The following is a 22,973-nucleotide window of genomic DNA, read 5'->3' on the forward strand; positions in this document are numbered from 1 at the left end:
AGGGAAGGGAAATACCCAACTCCAACCAGCTCTAGCCTTCCATGTGAGGGAAGGGAATTACCCAACTATGGCCTACTCTAGCCATGCTGCTCCACCCAAGGGGGTTAAAAAAAAAAAAAAAAAAGAGAAGCACTGATGAAGTTCACAGTCCAAGGGCACAGGCTCACTAAAAGACTGAGACCTAATCATAGGAATATAGAATTCTTCCACACACACACACACCTTACCACTACATTACTAAAGGCCTTTTACAGATCCTTTTACCCAGTACATCATGTCCACCTTCCAACAAAAAAATTCCAATGCATACTGTGGGAGATCAAGATTTGGCCACCCTGAAATATATCTCTTTACCTTGATTGTTTTCTCTGAGGGACATTTGACCTCCCCCACTAACTGCCTAAAGAATTTGACATGGTGGCTCCTTCCTGGAATAGATCTTCTATCATGATGGCTGTAAAGATAATGTAGGATAGAGGTTACAATAGGAAAGGCACCAAGCCTCTTTTATCAAAAACTCTGTCTCTCCCTGACCACATTATCTATAGATGACCCTGAAAAGAATTGTCCTCCTGCCCTCTGAAGTCCCAGGCCACTACCCACCCCCAACACGGTGCCTTTAGCTGCAACACTTAAGCAAGCAGCTTAGACAGAGGGACGAGTTCCTCATTTCTGAGTTTCTCCCATGTATACATGTTATTAAACTTGGTATTATTTTCTCCTGCTAACCTGTCTTGTTAATTATTTGGCCAGCCATAAGAACCTTAAGGAAAAGGGCAGAGGGAGATTCCTCCTCTTCCCCCAACAACACTAAAAGGCAAAAAAAAAACAGTTTGAAGAGACTGGACAAGCATCAGAACCAGAGTCAGGAATGTTGGAATTATCAGATTGAGAATTTTTGAAAACTATGATTGATAAGCTAAGGGCTTTAATGGAAAAAGTAAACAACATGCAATAACACATGGATAATGTAAAGAGAGAGACAAATATTCTAAGAAAAAAATCAAAAAGAAATGCTAGAGATCAAAAACACTGTAACAAATAAAAAGAATGCCTTTGATAGGCTTATTAGTAGAATGGATGCAGCTTATTTCCTGAAAAAAAGGAACAGAACATCCAAGAACTCTGGGACAGCTACAAAAGATGTAACATACAGAGCAACAATATTTGAAGCAATAAGGACTGAGAATTTCCCCAAATTAATGTCAGAAACCAAACCACAGATCCAGGAAGCTCAGAAAACACCAGGCAGGAAGACTGCCAAAAAAATTACACCTAGACATATCATATTCAACCTTCAGAAAATCAAAGGTAAAGAAAAAATCCTAAAAGAAGCCAGAGGGAAAAAAAACATTACCTATAGGGAAGCAAAGATAAGAAATATATCCAACTTCTCCTCACAAACTATGCAAGCTAGAAGAGAGCAGAATGAAGTATTCAAAATGTTGAGAGAAAAAACTGCGAGCCTAGAACTCCATACCGTTTAAAATTATCCTTCAAAAGCGAAGGAGAAAGAAAGACTTTCTCACACGACAAAAATTGAAAGAATCTGTTGCCGGGAGACTTGCCTTGTGAGAAATGTTAAAAGAAGTTCCTCAGAGAGGAAAATGATATAGGTTAAAAACTCAGACCTATATAAAGAAAGGAAGAGCATTACAGAATGAATACGTGAAGAATCAGAGAATTAATAAGATCTTAATTGAGCAACAGATAACAATTTGTTCAAAATAATAATAGTAACAATATATTCAATGATGCATGCTTGTGTGTGTGTGTGTGCGCACGAGCGCATGCTTACCTATGATGAAGTATAAGTGAGGTATAAGTAAGATGAATGACAGCAGTGCTACAAGGGACAAGAGGCAAGAATTAGGAAGGTACTTGTACTATCTCTGAAGTGATATAGTATTATTTGCAAGTGACTTGGATTAGTTGTAAACGTATACTGCAAACTCTAGGGTAACTACAGAATAAAGCAAAAAAAGAAGTATAACTGATATGCTAAGAAAGGAGAAAAATGGAATTATATAAAATGCTTAATTAAATTGACAAAAAGCAAGATAAACAAAATTGATGAACTCTTAGGCAGACTTACTAAGAAAAAAGAGAGAAGGCTCAAATAAGTAAAATCAGAAAGGAAAGATGAGAAATTACAAAGAAATAAAAATGATTATAAGAGAATACTATGAAAAACTATTCACCAACCAATTGGATAACCGAGAAGAAATGGATAAATTCTTAGAATCACACAACCTCCCAAAACTGAATCACGAAAAGTTAGAGAATCTGAATAGCCCAATCATAAGTAAAGAGATTGAAACAGTAATCATAAACTTCCCAAAAAACAAAAGTCCAGAACAAAATGACTTTTCTGGTGAATTCTACCAAACAAGCAAAGAAAATTTAATACCTATTCTCAAACTATCCTCCAAAATAGAAGAGGACAGGACATTTCCTAACTCATTTTACAAGGCAAACATTACCCTGATACCAAAGCCAGACAAGGACAACACAAAAAAAAAGGAAAATTATAGGCCAATATCACTGATCAATATCGATGCAAAAATCCTCAACAAAGTATTAGCAAATCAAATGCAACAATATGTGAAAAGAATCAGACACCACGAAGTGGGATTTATTCCAGGGATGCAAGGATGTTTCAACATCCACAAATCCACCAATGTGATACACCACATTAACAAAATGAAGAATAAAATCATATGATCATCTCAATAGATGCAGAGAAAGCATTTGACAAGATCCAACATCCATTTACGATAAAAACTCTCAATAAGGGGCCAGCCTGATAGCATAGTGGTTAAGTTCACGTGCTCCACTTCGGCGACCTGGGGTTTACAGGTTCGGATCCCGGGTGTGGACCTACGCACCACTCATCAAGCCACACTGTGGCGGCATCCCATATACAAAATAGGGGAAGATGGGCACAGATGTTAGCTCAGGGCTAATCTTTGTCAGCAAAAAGAGGAAGATTGGCAATGGATGTTAGCTCAGGGCCAATCTTCCTCACCAAAAAAAAAAAAACTCTCAATAAAATAGGTATAGAAGGGAAGTACTTCAACAAAATAAAGGCCATATACAACAAACCCACAGCTAACACCATACTCAACAGTGAAAAACTGAAAGCTATCCCTCTAAGAACAGGAACAAAACAAGGATGCCCACTCTTGCCACTCTTATTCAACACAGAATTGGAAGTCCTACCTAGAGGAATTAGGCAAGAAAAAAAAACAAAAGCTATCCAAATTGGAAAGGAAGAAGTAAAACTGTCACTATTTGCAGAGGACATGATTTTATATGGAGAGAATCCACCAAAAAGCTATTAGAAATAATTAACAAATACAGTAAAGTTGCAGGGTACAAAATCAACATACAAAAATCAGTCATATTTCTATACGCTAGCAACAAACCAGCAGAAAGAGAAATCAAGAATACAATCTCGGGCCGGCCCCGTGGCTTGGCGGTTAAGTGCGCGTGCTCCGCTGCTGGTGGCCCGGGTTCGGATCCCGGGTGCGCACTAGCACACCACTTGTCCGGCCATGCTGGGGCTGCGTCCCACATACAGCAGCTGGAGGGATGTGCAACTATGACATGCAACTATCTACTGGGGCTTTGGGGGGAAAAATAAATAAATAAAATTATTAAAAAAAAAAAAAAAAGAATACAATCTCATTTACCATCACAACAAAAAGAATAAAATACCTAGGAATAAATTTAACCAAGGAGGAGAAAGACCTGTACACTGAAAACTATAAGACATTGTTGAAAGAAATTGAAGAAGACAAAGAAATGAAAAGATATTCCATGCTCATGGATTGGAAGAATTAACGTAGTTAAATAGCCATACTTCCTAAAACAATCTACAGATTCAATGCAATCCCAATCAGAATCCCAACAACATTTTTCACGGATGTGGAATAAAGAATCCTAAAATTTAAATAGAAAAACAAAAGACCTCAAATAGCCAAAGGAATCCTGAGAAAAAAGAACAAAGCTGGAGGCATCACACTCTCTGATTTCAAAATATACTCCAAAACTATAGTAATCAAAACAGCATGGTACTGGCACAAAAACAGACAACATACAGATCAATGAAACAGAACTGAGAGCCCAGAAATAAACCCACACATTTGCAGACAGCTAATTTTCAACAAAGGAGCCAAGAACACACAATGGAGAAAGGAAAGTCTCTTCAATAAAGGGTGCTGGGAAAACTGGACAGCCACATGCAAAAGAATGAAAGTAGACCATTATCTTACACCATACACAAAAATTAACTCAAAATGGATTAAAGACTTGAATGTTAGACCTAAAACCATAAAACTCCTATAAGAAAACATAGGCAGTATGCTCTTTGACATCGATCTTAGCAGAACCTTTTTGAATATCATGTCTCTTCAGGCAAGAGAAACAAAAGAAAAAATAAATAAACAGGACTACATCAAACTAAAAAGCTTCTGCACAGCAAAGGAAACCACCAACCAAATGAAAAGACAACCTACCAACTGGGAGAAAATATTTGCAAATCATATATCTGATAAGGGATTAATATCCAAAACATATAAAGAACTCATACCACTCAACAACAACAACAACAAAAACAACCCAATTAAAGAATGGGCAAAGGGGGGCCGGCCCCGTGGCTTAGCGGTTAAGTGCGCGCACTCCGCTACTGGCGGCCGGGTTCGGATCCTGGGCGCGCACCAACGCACCGCTTCTCCGGCCATGCTGAGGCCGCGGCCCACATACAGCAACTAGAAGGATGTGCAACTATGACATACAACTATCTACTGGGGCTTTGGGGAGAAAAAAAAAGGAGGAGGATTGGCAGTAGATGTTAGCTCAGAGCCGGTCTTCCTCAGCAAAAAAGAGGAGGATTAGCATGGATGTTAGCTCAGGGCTGATCTTCCTCACACAAAAAAAAAAAACTTAAAAAAAAGAATGGGCAAAGGATCCGAAAGGACATTTTTCCAAAGAAGACATACAGATGGCCAACAGGCACATGAAAAGATGTTCAACATCACTAATTATTAGGGAAATACAAAGCAAAACTACAATTAGATATCACCTCACAGCCATCAGAATGGCTATTATTAAAAAGACCCAAAACAACAAGTGTTGGAGAGGATGTGGAGAAAAAGGAACCCTCATACACTGCTGGTAGAAATCTAAATTGGTACAGCCACTATGGAAAACAATATGGAAGTTCCTCAAAAAATTAAAAATAGAACTATCATATGATCCAACTATCCCACTTCTGGTTATTTATCCCAAGAACATGAAAACACTAATGAGAAAAGATATTTGCACCCCTATGTTCACTGCAGCATTATTCACAACAGCCAAGACTTGGAAACAATCTAAGTGCCATCAACAGATATATGGATAAAGAAGACGTAGTATATAGATACACAATGGAATATTACACAGCCATAAAAAAGAAAAAATCTTGCCATTTGCAACAACATGGATGGACCTTGAGGGTATTATGCTAAGTGAAATAAATCACATGGAGAAAGACAATTACTATATGACTTCACTCATATGTGGAAGATAAACAAACAAATAAACACACAGATACAGAGAGCAGATTGGTGGTTACCAGAGGGGAAGTGGATGGGTAGAGGGCCAAAGGGGTAAAGGGGCATATTTGTATGGTGACAGATGGCAACTAGACTTCTGGTGGTGAACACAATGCAGTCTACACAGAAGTCGAAATATAATGAGGTACACCTGAAATGTATATAACATTATAAACCAATGTGATCTCAATAAAAATAAAATAAAATGACAAAAGGCAGAAAAAGCGTGGAAGATAAAAATAGGAATAAAGAACAAGGGCAAAAACAGAAAATGGTAACAAACATTGTAGATATTAATCCAACTATATAATCATCTTAAATATCAATGATCTAAATACACCAATTAAAAGACTGCTTCAGGGGCTGGTCCGGTGGTGCAGCAGTTAAGTGTGCGCACGCCACTTCGGCAGCCCAGGGTTTGCAGGTTCGGATCCAGGGTGCGCACTGACGCACCTCTTGTCAAGCCATGCTATGGCAACATCCCATATAAAGTAGAGGAAGACGGGCACAGATGTTAGCCCAGCGCCATCTTCCTCAGCAAAAAGAGGAGGATTGGCGACGGATGTTAGCTCAGGGCTGATCCTCTTCACAAAAAAAAAAAAAAAGAAAAAGACTGCTTCATCCAACAACAGCAAGTTACACATTCTTCTCAAGTCACATGGAACATTCACCAAGATAGACCACATTCTGGGCCATAAAACACACCTTAACAAATTAAAAGAATAGAAATCATACAATGTCTGCTTTCAGATCACAATGGAATTAAACTAGTAATCAGTGGAGCCAGTCGGTGGCTTAGCGGTTAAGTTCGAGAGGTCCAATTTGGTGGCCTGGATTTCACCAGTACGGATCATAGGCGGACCTGCTCACTGCTGATCAAACCATGCTGAGGCAACGTCCCACATAGAAGAGCTACAACTCTACAGCTGTGATACAGAACTACGTACTGGGGCTTTGGGGAAAAAAAAGAAAAAGAGTAAGACTGGCAACAGAGGTTAGCGCAGGGCCAATCTTCCTCAAAAATAAGTAAATTAATTAATTAAATAAACTAGTAATCAGTAAAAGAAAGATAACTGGAAAATTCCAAAATACTTGGAGAGTAAACAACACAATTCAAAATAACACATGGGTCAAAGAGGAAATCTCAAGAGGAATTAAAAAATATTTTGAACTAAATGAAAATGCAACTTATTAAAATTTGTAGGATGCAGCAAAACATGGCTTAGACAGAAAGTTATCATATTAAATGCATAGATGAGACAAGATCTAAACTTAATCATCTAAACCTCCACCTTAAGAAATTAGAAAGAGAACAGATCAACAGTATAGAATAGAGAGGCCAGAAATAGACCCACATAAATACAGTCAACTGATCTTTGACAAAGAAGCAAAAGCAATACGATGGAGCAAAGATAGTCTTCTCAACAAATGATGCTGAACCAACTGGACATTCACATACAAAAAAATGAATCTAACACAGACCTTACACCATTCACAAAAACTCAAAATGGATCATAAGTCTATATGTAAAATGCGAAACTACAAAACTCCTAGAAGATAATATAGGAGGAAACTTAGATGACCCTGGGTATGGCAATGTCTTTTTAGATATAATACCAAAGGCATGATCCGTGAAAGAAAGAATTAATCAGCTGGACTTGATTAAAACTTAAAATTTCTGCTCTGTGAAAGACAGTGTCAAAAGAGAGAAAAGATAAGCCAAAGACTGGGAGAATATATTTACAAAAGACATTGACAAAAGATTGTCATCCAAAATATACAAAAAAATACTTAAAATTCATCAGGAAGAAAACTAACAACTCCATTAAAAAATGGGCAAAAGACCTAAACAGACACCTCACCAAAGAAAATATATGGATAGCAAGTAAGCATATGAAAACATGTTCAACATAATATGCCATTAGGGAATTGTAAATTAAAATAACAATGAGATACCACTACACACGGATTAGAATGGCCAAAATCCAAAACATTGCCAACACCAAATGCTGATGAGAATGTGGAGCAACAGGAACTCTCAATCATTGCTGGTGGGAATGCAGAATGGTACAGCCACTCTGGAAGACAGTTTGGCAGTTTCTTATAAACTAAACATACTCTTACCATATGATCCAGCAATCGCGCTTCTTGGCATTTACTCAAATGAACTTAAAACTTGTCCACACAAAAACCTGCACACAGATGTTTATAGCGGCTTTATTCATAATTGCCAAAACTTGGAAGCAACCAAGATATCCTTCAGTAGGTGAATGGATAAATAAACTGTGGGACAGCCAGACAATGGAATATTATTCAGTGCTAAAAAGAAATGAGCTACCAAACCATGAAATGACATGGAGGAAATTTAAATGCATATTACTAAGTGAAATAAGTCAATCTGAAAAGGCTACATACTGTGTAATTCCACCTATGTGATATCCTGGAAAAGGCAAAATCATGGAGACAGTAAAAAGATTAGTCGTTTCCAGGGGCTGGAGGGAGAGAGGGATGAATAGAGTACAGAGGATTTTTAGAGCAATGAAACTATTCTGTACAATACTACAATGGTGGAGTCATTTCAAAACCATTCAATGTTTTAAAAATATTATTCTATGTTTTTCCTAATGCTTTTATGACAAATTTCATTGATTGATACCACTGAATAAATGGTATGTCATTACACATTTATCAAAACCTATAAAACGTACAACACCAAAAGTGAACCCTAATGTAAACTATGGACTTGGCGTGATGATGATGTGGTTTAATGGTTCAACTCAGGTTCAGCAATTGTAACAAATGTACCACTGAGGTATGGGGTGTCGACAGTGGGGCAGGTTGTGCATGTATGAGGACACGAAGTAAATGAGAACTCTGTACTTTCTGCTAAATTTTGCTGTGAAAGCTCCAAAAAATAAAGTTTATTAATTTTTTAAAAAATTATTTCTTCCACGTTCTGCTCTAGAACTTTCATGATTTTAATTTTCACAGTTAAATTATTTATCCATTTGGAATTTATCCTCGTATCAGGTATAATAAAATATGGATCCAACTCTGTTTTCACATGGCTACCTAGTTATACCAACATCATTTGACCTCTTTTCCCCACTAGTTTAAGATGATACCTTTATCACATACTAAATTGGCATATGTATTTCGGCCTATTTCTGGATTTTTCTATTTTATTCCATTGGTCTGTCTATTCAAGTGTCAGATCAAACAAGAATTCAATGTTAAAAACGACATTTCAACCCACTGGGGGGGAAAAAGACATTAAAAAATTGTATTTACACAATTAGCTAATCATGTGAAAAAAAAATTAAATGCCTATACCTAATTTCAAACACCAAAATAAAGTCAAGATGAGTTAAACTAAAAAACTGTCTGCTACATTTCATCACTTCTAAGACCTCCAATATCTTGAAATTATAATGTCTTAAAATTACTTCCAGGCATCTGTACCATGTGCATCAAAACTTGTAGAGTGGGTGTCAATGGTTAAATATACACCTAGATACAACAGTACAGCCATCTTTTAAGAAATTATGTATCATCACACTCGATGTTGTATGAAACACACAGACATTAAACCCTCTGAGGCGAAAAAAGATTCTGGACAGTTATCCTCTGAATATAAAAAGGATTTAAGAATGCCTTAACCAATTTATTTCTACTACACCTTCCTTTTTTCAAAAGTATAAAATGATAAAAAAGCTATGCCTGATCAAGGCTATAAAGTAAAAATAAAACTTCTAAGTAATAAGAATTGCTATAGTTTAATTGGCAAAAGGTTCATCTTATAATCAATGGTATCAATCAATGAAATTTGTCATAAAAGCATTAGGAAAAACATAGAATAATATTTTCAAAACCTTGCAATGGCAAGGCTCTCTTAGGCAAAATATAAAATCCACAAGTTGTAAATGAAAAGATTAATAGGTCTAACTACATAAAAATTAAACAGACAGGCAGGGAGGGGCCGGCCCGGTGGCGCAAGCGGTTAAGTGCGCGCGCTCCGCTGCGGCGGCCCGGGGTTCGCTGGTTCGGATCCCGGGCGCGCACCGACGCACTGCTTGGCAAGCCATGCTGTGGCGGCGTCCCATATAAAGTGGAGGAAGATGGGCACAGATGTTAGCCCAGGGCCGTCTTCCTCAGCAAAAAAAGAGGAGGATTGGCGGATGTTAGCACAGGGCTGATCTCCTCACAAAAAAAAAAAAAAAAAAAGACAGGCAGGGAGAAAATACTTGCAACACATGTAATAATTACTATTAGGATACATAAAGAGCTAAAAACAATTAACACAATAAAAAAAAGACAAGTAAAAAAATATAAACAAATTATATAAATGACCAATAAGCATAAAAGGACTTTTTTGATAATCAGAGCTGATACAAATTAAAATGAGTTATCAACCCTGGCATATATGGTCAGTCGATTTTTGACAGGGTGCCAAGACCATTCAATGGGGAAAGAACAGTCTTCTCAACAAATAGTGCTGGGAAAAATGGATATCCACATGCAAAAGAATGAAGTTAGACCCTTAGCATACACCAGATACAAAAATTAACTTATATAGATCAAAGATCTAAATGTAAAAGGTAAAATTATAGAACTCTTAGAAGAAAACACTGGGGAAAATCTTTATGATAATGGATTTGGCAATGATTTCTTGGATATGACACCAAAAGCAGAGGCAACAAAAGAAAAAATAGATAAATTGGACTTAATCAGAATTAAAAACTTGTGTGCAAAGGCCACTATCAAGAGAGTGAAAAGACAACCTATAGGAGAAAATATTTTCAAATCATATATGTAATGATATATGATTTATTCAAATAATAAATCTGATAAATAAATATCCCTTATATACAAATACAATCCAACTCAAAAATGGGCAAAGGACTTGAATAGACATTGCTCCAAAGAAAATGCACAAAAGGCCAATAAGCACAAGAAAAGATGCTTAATATCTCTAGCCATTAGAGAAATGCAAATCAAAGCCACAATGAGATACCACCTCACACTCCCTAGGATTTTTAATATTTTAAAAAAATGAAAAATAACAAGTGTTGGTAAGAATGTGGAGAAACTGGAACCCTTGTGCATTGCTGGTGGGAATGTAAAATGGTGCAGCTGCTGTGGAAAATAGTATGATGATTCCTTAAAAAGTTAAACATACACTAAACCAAATAAGGCAGTCACAAAACGACAAATACTGCATGATTTAATTTATGTAAGGTATCTACAATAGTCAAACTCAACCAAATAGAAAATAGAATGGTTGTTGCTAGGAGCTGGGGTGGGGAGAGGGAGTAGGAGAGTTGTTATTTAATGGGTATAGAGTTTCAATTTTGTAAGATGAAAAAGTTCTGGAGATTGGTTGCATAACAATGTGAAATTTTTTTTTATTTTTTATTTATTTATTTATTTTCCCCCCAAAGCCCCAGTAGATAGTTGTACATCATAGCTGCACATCCTTCTAGTTGCTGTACGTGGGACGCGGCCTCAGCATGGCCGCAGAAGCGGTACGTTGGTGCGCCCCCAGGATCTGAACACCGGCCGCCAGCAGCGGAGCGCATGCACTTAACCACTAAGCCACGGGGCCGGCCCATGGATATTCTTAACATTACATAACTGTACACTTAAAAATGGTTAAATGAGTAAAATTTATGTTACGTGTATTTTACCACAATTAAAAAAACAAGTTAAACAGAATTACTATATGACCCAGCAATTCCACTTACAGGTAAATACCCAAAACAATTGAAGGTAGAAAGAGGAAGACTGCAGTGGATGTTAGCTCAGGGCGAATCTTCCTCAGCAAAATAAAAAGTTTCTAAGGCCAGCCCCAGTGGCCTAATGGTTAAGTTCAGCATGCTCTACTTTAGCAGCCCGGGTTTGGTACCTGGGCACAGACTGACACCACATATCAGCAGCTGCTGTGGCGGCAGCCCGCATACAAATCAGAGGAAAATTAGCAACAGATGTTAGCTCGGGGCGAATCTTCCGCAGCAAAAAAAAAAAAAAGAGAGCAACAATTGAAAGCAGAGACTCAAACAGATATTTGTACACAAATGTTCACAGCAGCATTATTCACAATAACCAAAAGGTAGAAACAATCCAAATATCCATCAACAGATGAATGGATAAACAAAATGTGGTATATACATACAATATTATTCAGCCATAAAAAGGAATGAAATTCTGATATATGCTACAACGTGGATGAACCTTGAGGACATTATGCTAAGTGAAAGAAGCTAGACACAAAAGGACAAATATTGCATGATTCCACTAATATGAGGTACCTAGAATAGGTAAATTCATAGAGACAGAAAGTAGAATAGAGGTTAACAGAGGCTGGGGGCAGGGGGAAATGGGGAGTTATTATTTAATGGGTACAAAGTTTCTGTTTAGGATGATGAAAAAGTTCTGGAAACGGATAATGATGGTTGCACAACACTGTAAATGTACTTAATGCCACTGAACTATATCCTTAAATATAGTTAAAACGGTAAATTTATGTTATGTATATTTTACCACAAGGAAAAAAAAATTTTTTGAGAGAGAATAGGAGGAAAAGAACTGTAAATGGTGAGTGGAGACAACTCTATGGAGATGTTTTGGTCCAAAAGAGAACAAAACATGAGGGAATATAGCTACAGGGAATGATAGGGTCAAAATAAGTATTTTTTCCCCCTTTAGAGGTTTTTTTTTTAAGGTGTGAGAAATAACAAAATGTTTACATGCTGATGGAAATAACTTAATAGAGAGTGAAATATGATGTAGGAATCAGAGGGGAGAATTTCTTAGGTAATGTCTTTGAGTAGGCAAATGGAAATAGGATATACAATACAAATGGAAATATGGCTTAGATTGGAGCATGGGTAGTTCATCCATAATGACAGGTACAAAAGCCGAATAAGTGGGTAAAGATGTGGGTTAGTAGCCATTTGTGGTGATGGGAGGCTGTGGAAGTTCTCGTCTGCTTGCTTCAATTTTCTCAGTGAATTTAGGAAGCAAGCTCATCACCGAGAGTGATGACTAGAGAAAAAGTACTGAGGGTTTGATGAGAGAAGAAAAGATATGAAATAATCCTCTGGGAGAGTAAATGAACTAGGGAAATATGACTGCTTGAGAGCATAAGGGCTCAATTTCATTAAAAATAAGCAAACAAAAACTATACATGTGAGTATGTATGTATGTATATATATCTTTTTATATGTATATATAAATGTTTATATATGTATATAAGATGTGCATGTATAATATATGTACAGTCATGTGCCACATAACAACATTTCAGTGAACAACAGACCACATATACGACAGTGGTCCCATAAGACTAGTACCACACGGCCTAGGTGTGTAGTAGGCTATACCACCTAGGTTTGTGTAAGTACACTCTATGATGTTCACACAACAATGAAACCACCTAATGACACATTTCTCAAAATGTGTCCCTATCATTAAACAACGCATGAATGTATAAGTACAGAAAAGGGTCCAGAAGTCTACACACCAAATTGTTAATAGTGGTTATTAATGGAGATTTTATATATATCTATATATATAAAATACATATATATTTTATAAATTATATATATAAATATAATTTAATATACATTATATATATATAAACGGGGGAGTGGAAATAATCATACATTATTTGGATTTTTGATCAGCATGTATTATTTTTATAATTAAAAGAAACAAAATATCTTACAAGTCAATAAAGAGCTTGAGAAGAGGGTTTAGAACACTGCTTGAGATCCACAGCACTCTGACTAGGCAAAGCCTACATCCTAATTAAACACAACTATCAACTCTGCAGTGAAGCTGACCACCAATAAGACAATGTGAGAAAAGTTGAGGCATCACTTACCTTGAACACTTCAGAGAAGAAACCAGACCCTATTTTTTCACAAGTGAAGTCATCTAAACGCGTCAGTCTGGAAAAGGCACTTATGAGAGCTCGATATGAAGATGGCCAAATTCTTCCCACCTGGGTCATGTTCCCATCCCCTCCACCACCTCCTTCAAAATCTTCAAGACGCTCCACACGTGGAGGAAATCCCGCAATTGAATTCCGTTTGCTCCGATCCATAGTCTCAATAATCTCTTTTTTCTTCTTTTAAGAAGGAACTCCACACATAATAAATTTTTGTCGAGTTTTACTTCTCTTCCGGTTTGACACTAAACAAGAGATCAAAAAGATACTTCATTAAAACCATTAATGAATAAATTCATGCAAACCAATGAACTATTAATGTAAAAATATTTCCTCTTTCACATTCTAGCTCCTGTTTTTCAGATCTAAAAAACACTTTACGCCTTTATCTTAAAAAAATACTGATATATTTAAAGCACAAGATGTAGTCAAGTCTTTAACATGAGTAGAATATAATGAAGATTATCAATTACATTCTAAAAAACAAAATAACAATGATAATATCTATCAGTTATTGAGCACCTACTATTTAGGAAACTCTGTACAAGAGCCGTACACGTCATGTCATTTAATTCTCAAATAATCCATGATATAAGGATTATTATGTTCATTTCACAGAGAAGTAATCATACAGTCACTAAATGGCAGAGATAAAATTAAAATGCAAGACTGATTCAAAAGCCTGTGCTCCTACCAATGGCCTCCACAGCCTCATATAATTTTCTCTTCATTTGAAAATTTACTAATTCCAAATATATAAAACAAAGATATTATACTATAAAATTATATAATTTTAGAAGAAGTAAACTATATCCAAAAGCAACTTAAAAATTCATTGTTGCTTAAACAGCACAGTCAAGCAGAAGTGACTGTAGAAGGCTCTATACCTTCTGGGATACGACTAAGAATAAAAAACACAAGCTCACTTTTTCTTTTGCCTGTCTCTCCCCACTTCTACTCTTTTCCATAAGAATTGATTGTAAGGGTCCTATGCAAAAATACAACACTGTGACTCTTCAGTTAGTGAGATGCTTTCATAAATGTGGTGAATACCTAACCAGGACTACCTCCACCACCTCCAACCATGGAAAATAGTGGCAGGGCTCCCCAAGGTCATTCTTACAATATGACCCTGCCTCCCGAGCCAGAAGTTGGCAGCATTCTACCTGATATGGGCCAATCACAGTTCCTTTCCTGGCATTTGGAATTGGAATTAAGATAGTCCAGCCTCAGTCTGCTGCTTTCTAAAATGGAAGCCATGTACTAGGGCAACAAAAATAAACAAATGCAGGGCTGGCCCCATGGCCTAGTGGTTAAGTTCAGCATTCTCCGTTTCGGTAGCCCAGGTTCAGTTCCCAGGCATGGACCTACACCACTCGTCAGCAGCCATATTGTGGCGGCAACCCACATACAAAATAGAAGAAGATTGGCAACAGATGTTAGCTCAGGGAGAATCTTCCTCAGCAAAAAAAAAAAAAAAAAAAAAGTAATAATAAAAAATTTTTTAAAATAAACAAATAGTACTACATCAAACTAAAAAGCTTTTGCACAGCAAAGGAAACCATCAACAAAATGAAAAGGCAACCTACTGAATGACTGAAGATATTTCCAATAAAGGCTTAATATCCAAAACATATAAAGAACAATACAACTCAACATGGAAAAAAAACAATCAAAAAATGCACAAGGGCCTGGTGGCGTACTGGTTAAGTTTGCACACTCCACTTTGGCGGCCCAGGTTTCGCAGGTTCGGATCCCGGGTGCAGACCTACACACTGCTTACCAAGCCATGCTGTGGCAGGCGTCCTACATATAAAGTAGAGGAAGATGAGCACTGATGTTAGCTCAGGGCTAATCTTCCTCACCAAAAAAAAAAAAAAAAAAATTGGGCAGAGGACCTAAATAGACATTTTCCCAAAGACATACAGATGGCCAACAGACAAATGAAAAGATGCTCAACATCACTAATCATCAGGGAAATGCAAATCAAAGCCACAATCAGATATCACCTCACACCTGTCAGCATGACTATTACCAAAAAGACAAGAAATAACAAGTGTGAGCAAGGATGTGGAGCAAAGGGAACCCTCATGCATTGTTGGTGGGAATATAAATTGGTGCAGCCACTACGGAAAACAGTACGGAGTTTCCTCGAAAAATTAAAAATACAGCCACGTGCCACATAAAAATGTTTTGGTCAATGACGGTAGTCCCATAAGGTTAGTACCACATAGCCATATAACCTAGGTGTACAGTAAGCTATACCATCTAGGTTTGTGTAAGTATTCTCTATAATGTTTGCACAACAATGAAATCACCTAATGACACATCTCTCAGAATATATCTCCATCATTAAGTGACACATGACTGTAGAACTACCCCGTGACCTGGCAATTCCACTTCTGGGTATCTATCCAAAGAACACAAAAACACTAATTTGAAAAAATATATGCACACCTATGTTCATTGCAGAATTATTTACAATAGCCAAGATATGGAAACAACCTAAGTGTCCATCAATGGATGAATGGATAAAGAATACGTGGTGTGTATATATATATATATATATATATATATATATATATATATACAATGGAATACTACTTAGCCATAAAAAAGAATGAAACTTGCCATTTGCGACAACATGGATGGACCTTGAGGGTATTATGCTAAGTGAAACAAGTCAGACGGAGAAAGTCAAATACCGTATGATTTCACTCATATGTGGAATCTAAAATAATAAAACAACGAACAGACAAAATAAAACAAAAACAACCACATAGATACAGAGAACAAATTAGTGGTTACCAGAGAAGAGAGTTGGGGCGTAGGCAAAATGGGTGAAGGGGGTCAACTGTATGGTGATGGATAGTAACTAGACTTGTGGTGGTGATCACCTGTAGTGTATTCAGATGTAGAATTATAAAGCTGTACATCTAAAATTATACAATAAAAAAATAAAATAAAATGGAAGCCATGTAAACTCAGGAGCTGTTGGCCACAGTCATTTTCTACCACACAGCCTGGAAGGCAAAAAAAGCCAAGAAATTGAGGCCAATTTGCAAGGAAAAAAAGACAGAGGCAGAGAGAACTTCTTGATTTTCCTAATGTGCTCTAGTCCCCGATTCCTGAGGCCTCACTGGATCCTGGCTTAAGGTTCCATGAGATATCCCTGTATCTTTAAAATAAATTATTTTTGCTTAAGCTAGTTTCACCAGAGTCTTCACAGAAGGAAGAATAATCGGAATTCCCAGAGAATAAAACATTTAAGTATCTCTACTGAACCTCTGCCAAAAAGTGGCAACCAGATCAAAAATTTAGGACTATAAGACCAAAATTTTTTAACTTTTACAGACAATAGAGACCATAAAGTTCAGTCATTCATTTTATATTTGAGGAAACATAAGGCCCAGAAAGCAGAAATGATTTGTCAATAGTTATAAGCTATTTACTAGAAAAGCTAGACTTGGAACCAAGGAACCAAGGGTAGTGCATTTCTAAAAGTGTGTCTGTTGATCATCTGATTCAAAATTACACAAGGAGCATATTTAAAACCCAGATTCTTAAGTCTCAACCTTGACCTACTAAATCAGAATCTCTTGGAGTGAGGCCTGGAAATTTTACTAAGCTCCCCAGTGATTTTTATATATACTAAGAGTTGAAGATCCTCTACAGCAGGGAAAGGGAATAGTAATAGCTTTTTTTTAAAAACACCAAGACTTTTACAAGCATTCTCTTATTTAATCCTCAAAACATACCACCAAAGTAGGTATGATCCCCATTTGACAGGATAAGAAATGTAGTTAAGTAACTTGCCTAAGGATACACAGCTGGTAGAACCAGAATTGGAACCAAGGTCCATCCAGCACCAAAGTTCAAGCTTCTTCCATTTCATTACTACTTAGTTCAGTGTTTTTCCACTGTGAGAGTTGTAAGGAGTTAAGCTAGTTATCTGCATAGAAAAGAGGACCAGGACTTGAGTACAGAGGAAGGCCAAGCTGACTGTAATTTGTTCAGAGAGAGAAAAGAAGGAAAAAGAAAGAACTTTAGAAAAATAAAATACAAGATTTTTTTTTTAATTTTTTATTTATTTATTTATTTTTCCCCCAAAGCCCCAGTAGATAGTTGTATGTCATAGCTGCACATCCTTCTAGTTGCTGTATGTGGGACGCAGCCTCAGCATGGCAGGAGAAGCAGTGCGTCAGTGCACGCCCGGGATCCAAACCTGGGCCGCCAGTAGCAGAGCACGCGCACTTAACTGCTAAGCCACGGGGCCGGCCCTAAAATACAAGATATTAAAGTTAAAACTGAATATATAAAACAATTGCGGGGGCCAGCCCGGTGGCCCAAGTGGTTAAGTGCAAGCATTCCACTGTGGTGGCCCAGGGTTCGAGGGTTTGGATCCTGGGCGTGCACCAACGTACCGCTCATCAAGCCATGCTGTGGCGGCGTCCCATATAAAGTGGAGGAAGATGGGCATGGATGTTAGCCCAGGGCCAGTCTTCCTCAGCAAAAAAACAGGAGGATTGACAGATGTTAGCACAGGGCTGATCTTCCTCACAAAATAAATAAATAAATAAAACATAGTTGCCTGCTAACTTAACTGAATAATTTGATAGGCTTGCCATCTACTGACTTTTTCATTTTTTAGATATATTTCATTTTGAATGCAATACATTGTTAACCTCCACAATGCAAAGGTTCCCTGGAGGTGGCAGATTCTATTCTCTATACTAAGGCTTAGAAGACAGAATTGCTCACTGCAGCTCAACAGGTCGGGTTTTACATTCCCAGCTAGGCGAGAGGAGGTAAGGAATAACTAATTGCAACTGAGCTGGTTTGGTTGGAGTCTGTTACAACAAAGTTTCACAATAGTACAATAGACTGAAATTTTTGGCATTTTTATTCTGAAAAATAACTTTGGCTCATAGCACTTTTCAAAAGAAGGAAAAAGTATTTTTAAAAAGGTATGCTGGGGCCAGCCCTGTGGCTTAGTGGTTGGGTCCGTGCGCTCCGCTACTGGCAGCCGGGGTTCGGATCCCAGGTGTTCACCGACGCACTGCTTGTCAGGCCATGCTGAGGCAGTGTCCCACATACAGCAACTAGAAGGATGTGCAAGTATGACATACAACCATCTACTGGGGCTTTGGGGAGAAAAAGAGGGAAAAAAAAAAAGGAGGAGGATTGGCAACAGATGTTAGCTCAGGGCTGGTCTTCCCCAGCAAGAAGAGGAGGATTGGCATGGATGTTAGCTCAGGGCTGATATTCCTCACAAAAAAATTAAAAAATAAAAAGTAAAAAAATTAAAAGGTACATGCTTACAGAAATTCTTGCATAAGCAGAGGAGACCTGAACAAGGATATTCACTTCATTTCAGCATTGTGTGTAATAATGGGGCAAAAGAAAGAAACAACCCAAAGTTAGTCTGTAGGCGCAATAGATACATTGTTGCATATTTTTCAATGCAATATAAAGCACTTAGAATGAATGAACTCTATATAGCAATGTGGATGTATTTCAAAAGCAACATTGAATGGAGGAAAAGAATCAAGTTATAGTTAGCGGTATCATTAAAATTTAATTCAAAAATATTTTTTAAGAAGTAACCAAAAAAAAAAAAACCACTACAGGACCATCCCTATAGTATGACACCATCTTAATAAAAAAAAGTATTTTAAAAAACATACAAAATAATATATATTATAGAGAAGCAGGATAGCATATTGATTAAAGGTATATAGCCTCTAGAGCCAATCTGGGTTCAAATCCTTGCTCCGTAACTTGTAGCTATATGAACCTGGTCAAGTTATTTTAAAACCTCTCTCCATCTCCAGTTCCGCATTTTTAAAATGAAAATAAGGGCCGGCCCAGTGGCTTAGCGGTTAAGTGCACGCGCTCCGCTGCTGGCGGCCCGGGTTGGGATCCCAGGCATGCACCGAGGCACCGCTTCTCCCGCCATGCTGAGGCCGCGTCCCACATGCATCAACTAGAAGGATGTGCAGCTATGACATACAACTATCTACTGGGGCTTTGGGGGAAAATAAATAAATAAATAAAATTATAAAATGAAAATAAAATGGTACATACATTATAACATTTTATATGTATTAACTCATTTAATCCTTACAACAACCATAAGGTTACTGATTAAATGAACAGTGCTTGGCAAACAGGAAGCATTCAACTCCTGTTGAATTATTATTATTATTTAAAATAAGTAAATAATTAGTTAAATTTAAAATTATTATTTAAAGATACATATTTATAGTAAATGTGTAAAAGCATGAACTGGAAAAATAGACACTAAATTCATAGCAGTAGTTGCCTTGATGGGAAGAAGAGAAATGAGATAAGGAAGGGAAACAAAAGAGACTTCACTCTAGCAATATGTTTTGTTTCCTTTTATTAAGAAATAAAGCTATAGGGCCGGCTCTGTGGCTTAGCGGTTAAGTGCGCGCGCTCTGATGCTGGCGGCCCAGGGTTCGGATCCCGGGCACGCCCCAAGGCACCACTTCTCCATCCAACCCAAGGCCGAGTCCCACGTACAGCAACTAGAAGGATGTGAACCTATGACATACCGCTATCTACTGGGGCTTTGGGGGGAAAAAAAAAAATGAATAAATAAAATCTTTAAAAAAAAAAAAGAAATAAAGCTATAGCAAACAACACAAAATGATATATTTGCTAATTTTTTTATTTTTTGTTAACTAATATTTGTTCATTCTGGGCGGTATTATATTGTACTCTTTTCAATATTTAATTTTTTTGAAATTAAACAAAAAAATTTAAAAGTTTTTTAAAAAAATCTATTGCCAATACAATAGCTATGCAGTATGCTTAGGCTAAAAAAACTGAAAACAATTTGGCAAATAAATAGCATCCCAATGTGCAAGCCAAGTCTCTAGATTCTCAAACTTTTATTCTGCAACAGTTCCACTATAGTTTTTGGTCCAAGGAGTATTTATATCTTAAGCTAAAAACTCAAAAACATTGGGAGAATTTTTGCATAGCCTAACTTATTCAAGTCCAAAAACTTAAAATATAAAAGCACTCATGATAAACACTGATATTTAGCCATAGAGCCCCTACCACATGCGAAAGTAATACCAATTACTAGACTGTTGAGATGAGTGGTAAAAAGCATAGTCCCCTCATGGGAGTAGGAAATTTATTAATCCATTCTGGAGAAGTGCTGAGCATGGGAAAACTTCCAAACCATGCCTTCTGCTCCCTTGGCCAGCATACTAAATGACCACATTCTAAATGAAATCAACCAAGTTATAAATGGCTTCCAATTTAATCTGACAAATTTTATTTAGCCATAAAAGGCAGCAAAAGTATGTATGAACAGACTCTGAAACCATACCCTATTTTTCTATATCTGAAAATTATTCATTTTAAAATGAGAAAATACATTCTTTGAAATGTGTGAGGTTTATGAGGTTTTCAGTCTCCGGATTACCTCTCTTGGTCTTATTTATGGAATATTACCTTTTGATACTAATAGTGCCCCTTAAAGTATACATTTTGGGAGGAACAGAGACAACTACAATTACTCTCACATTTACTAGAAAGATATAATGATTGAAAAAATGCAGGTTTTGCTCTAAAGAGGCTACTTGATTCAAGAAACTATACTTTGTTGATCAAGAATGAAAGCTTGGAATTCTTAAATGAAAACCAGTGATACTGTGATCTGCTTCACTAAAAATATTTCAGCTAGAGTCCCAGGGGTTCTCAATAAGGGGCATGTGAAAATTCAGAGGGAGGGAAGTCCCTGTTGGGGAGGAGTAATTGTCACAATGGCGGGGGTGTGGAGTGGGCACTACTGGCATTTTAGTGGGCAGGGGCCAGGGAAGCTAAAAGTCCTACAATGCACAGAACAGTCCTGGACAACAAAGAATTGTCCTGCCCTAAATGCCAATAGTGCCCCCGTTGAGAAACACTGTGTTAGAAAAGCTTAATTGGTTCTGTTCTTAAACTAGGGAATAGCCTTTAGCAGTCTTTCCAAAATGCCAAAATTATGTTGCTTACAAGGATACAAACAATTTTTTAGTAACTGTGTTCTCGATTTCAATATTTACAAACTTGGAAGTTCAAAACTGTTTTTCCTTCTTTTCTACGTAGGCAGGTTTTGTCTTTTCAAAGGCTAATTTCCACTTATATTGGGATTGATTTATTTTTCACAAAGAAGGTACAATTAAAAACTTTGATTGAGGAAAGTAATTTGAAAAGCTATCAATAAAAAGTTAGTGAACTAAATATCTTATACTCAATACTATATATTTTATCTTTCCAAAGTAAGAATTCGACAAATCATTTTCCAGAGACTCAAGGAAACTTGTTTAGGACTCCCAGTTAAACCAGTTAAACCATACATACTTCCATCTGAAATGCTTCTGGAAATAATAACAACTGCAGCCACCATTTACCATCGGCCACACATTCTACCAAGTGTTTTGCATATGCTATCTCTAACCATTATGACAATTCTGCAAAGTACGTATTATCATCCCCAATTTAAAGAGGAAGAAATTAAGACACTGAGAGATTAAAAGACTTGTCCAAACTCAAACCACTAGTGACAGCTTCAGTATTCAAATCCAGTATGTCCAAATCTAAACACTTCCCACTGTGATATGTGTCCTCCAGAAAAACAGCTAAATTTCTGTGAAAATGATTTGCATATTAGCTAGGCAGAAAGCTACTACTATTCCCCACCCTATCTTAACAGCAGAGACTAAAGAGTAAACAGATGATAGTCTTCAGTCACTTAATCACATTCTTCAGAGAGAAAATTAGCATTAGTGAGGCTGGCCCAGTGGCGCAAGCGGTTGAGTGCGCGCGCTCCGCTGCGGTGGCCCAGGGTTCGCCGGTTCGGATCCTGGGAGCGCACCGACACACCGCTTGGCAAGACATGCTGTGGCGGCGTCCCATATAAAGTGGAGGAAGATGGGCATGGATGTTAGCCCACGGCCACTCTTCCTCAGCAAAAAGAGGAGGATTGGCAGATGTTAGCTCAGGGCCGATCTTCCTCACAAAAAAACGAAAAAAGAAAAATTAGCATTAGTTTAAACAGACTGTCTAAAGAATGAGAGGGATGATATGCCAACTCCTAATCATTCCTTCTTTTCCATTCTAATGTACAGTATTTGTTGTTTCTTACTCTTTCATTTCACAAGAACAGAGCAGATGAAACTTCACAACATAGACACAAATAAAATCCCACAATGCACTGAACAGCTATCAACCAACAGGTAGCAGGATATGGCAAAGTGTCAGCCAGCAACCAAAAATTTTCAATATCCATCCAAAAATGGAATCACATGTGCACAAAGTTGGTAATAAGTCCCACAAAGAGAGTAAAAAAGATTTGAGAATTCAGTGAACTTTTATACCCTGGGTATAAAGAGTAGAAAAAG

At 37.2% G+C, this 22,973-nt stretch overlaps 1 protein-coding gene across 2 annotated transcripts in view; it reads right to left on the reverse strand.

Annotated features, from left to right (window-relative positions):
- The window catches only part of TESK2 (testis associated actin remodelling kinase 2), a 145,086-nt gene that overhangs the window by 106,919 nt on the left and 15,194 nt on the right, over positions 1 to 22,973 (reverse strand). For both annotated transcript variants that reach the window (XM_058552255.1, XM_058552253.1), the window contains exon 2: positions 13,486 to 13,796. In XM_058552255.1, coding sequence (XP_058408238.1) covers positions 13,486 to 13,707 — 222 coding nt within the window. In that variant the 5' untranslated portion in view covers positions 13,708 to 13,796. The remainder of the gene's footprint in view (positions 1 to 13,485; positions 13,797 to 22,973) is intronic.

The sequence above is a fragment of the Diceros bicornis genome, chromosome 13 (assembly GCF_020826845.1).
Source record: "Diceros bicornis minor isolate mBicDic1 chromosome 13, mDicBic1.mat.cur, whole genome shotgun sequence".
NCBI classification, from domain to species: domain Eukaryota; kingdom Metazoa; phylum Chordata; class Mammalia; order Perissodactyla; family Rhinocerotidae; genus Diceros; species Diceros bicornis.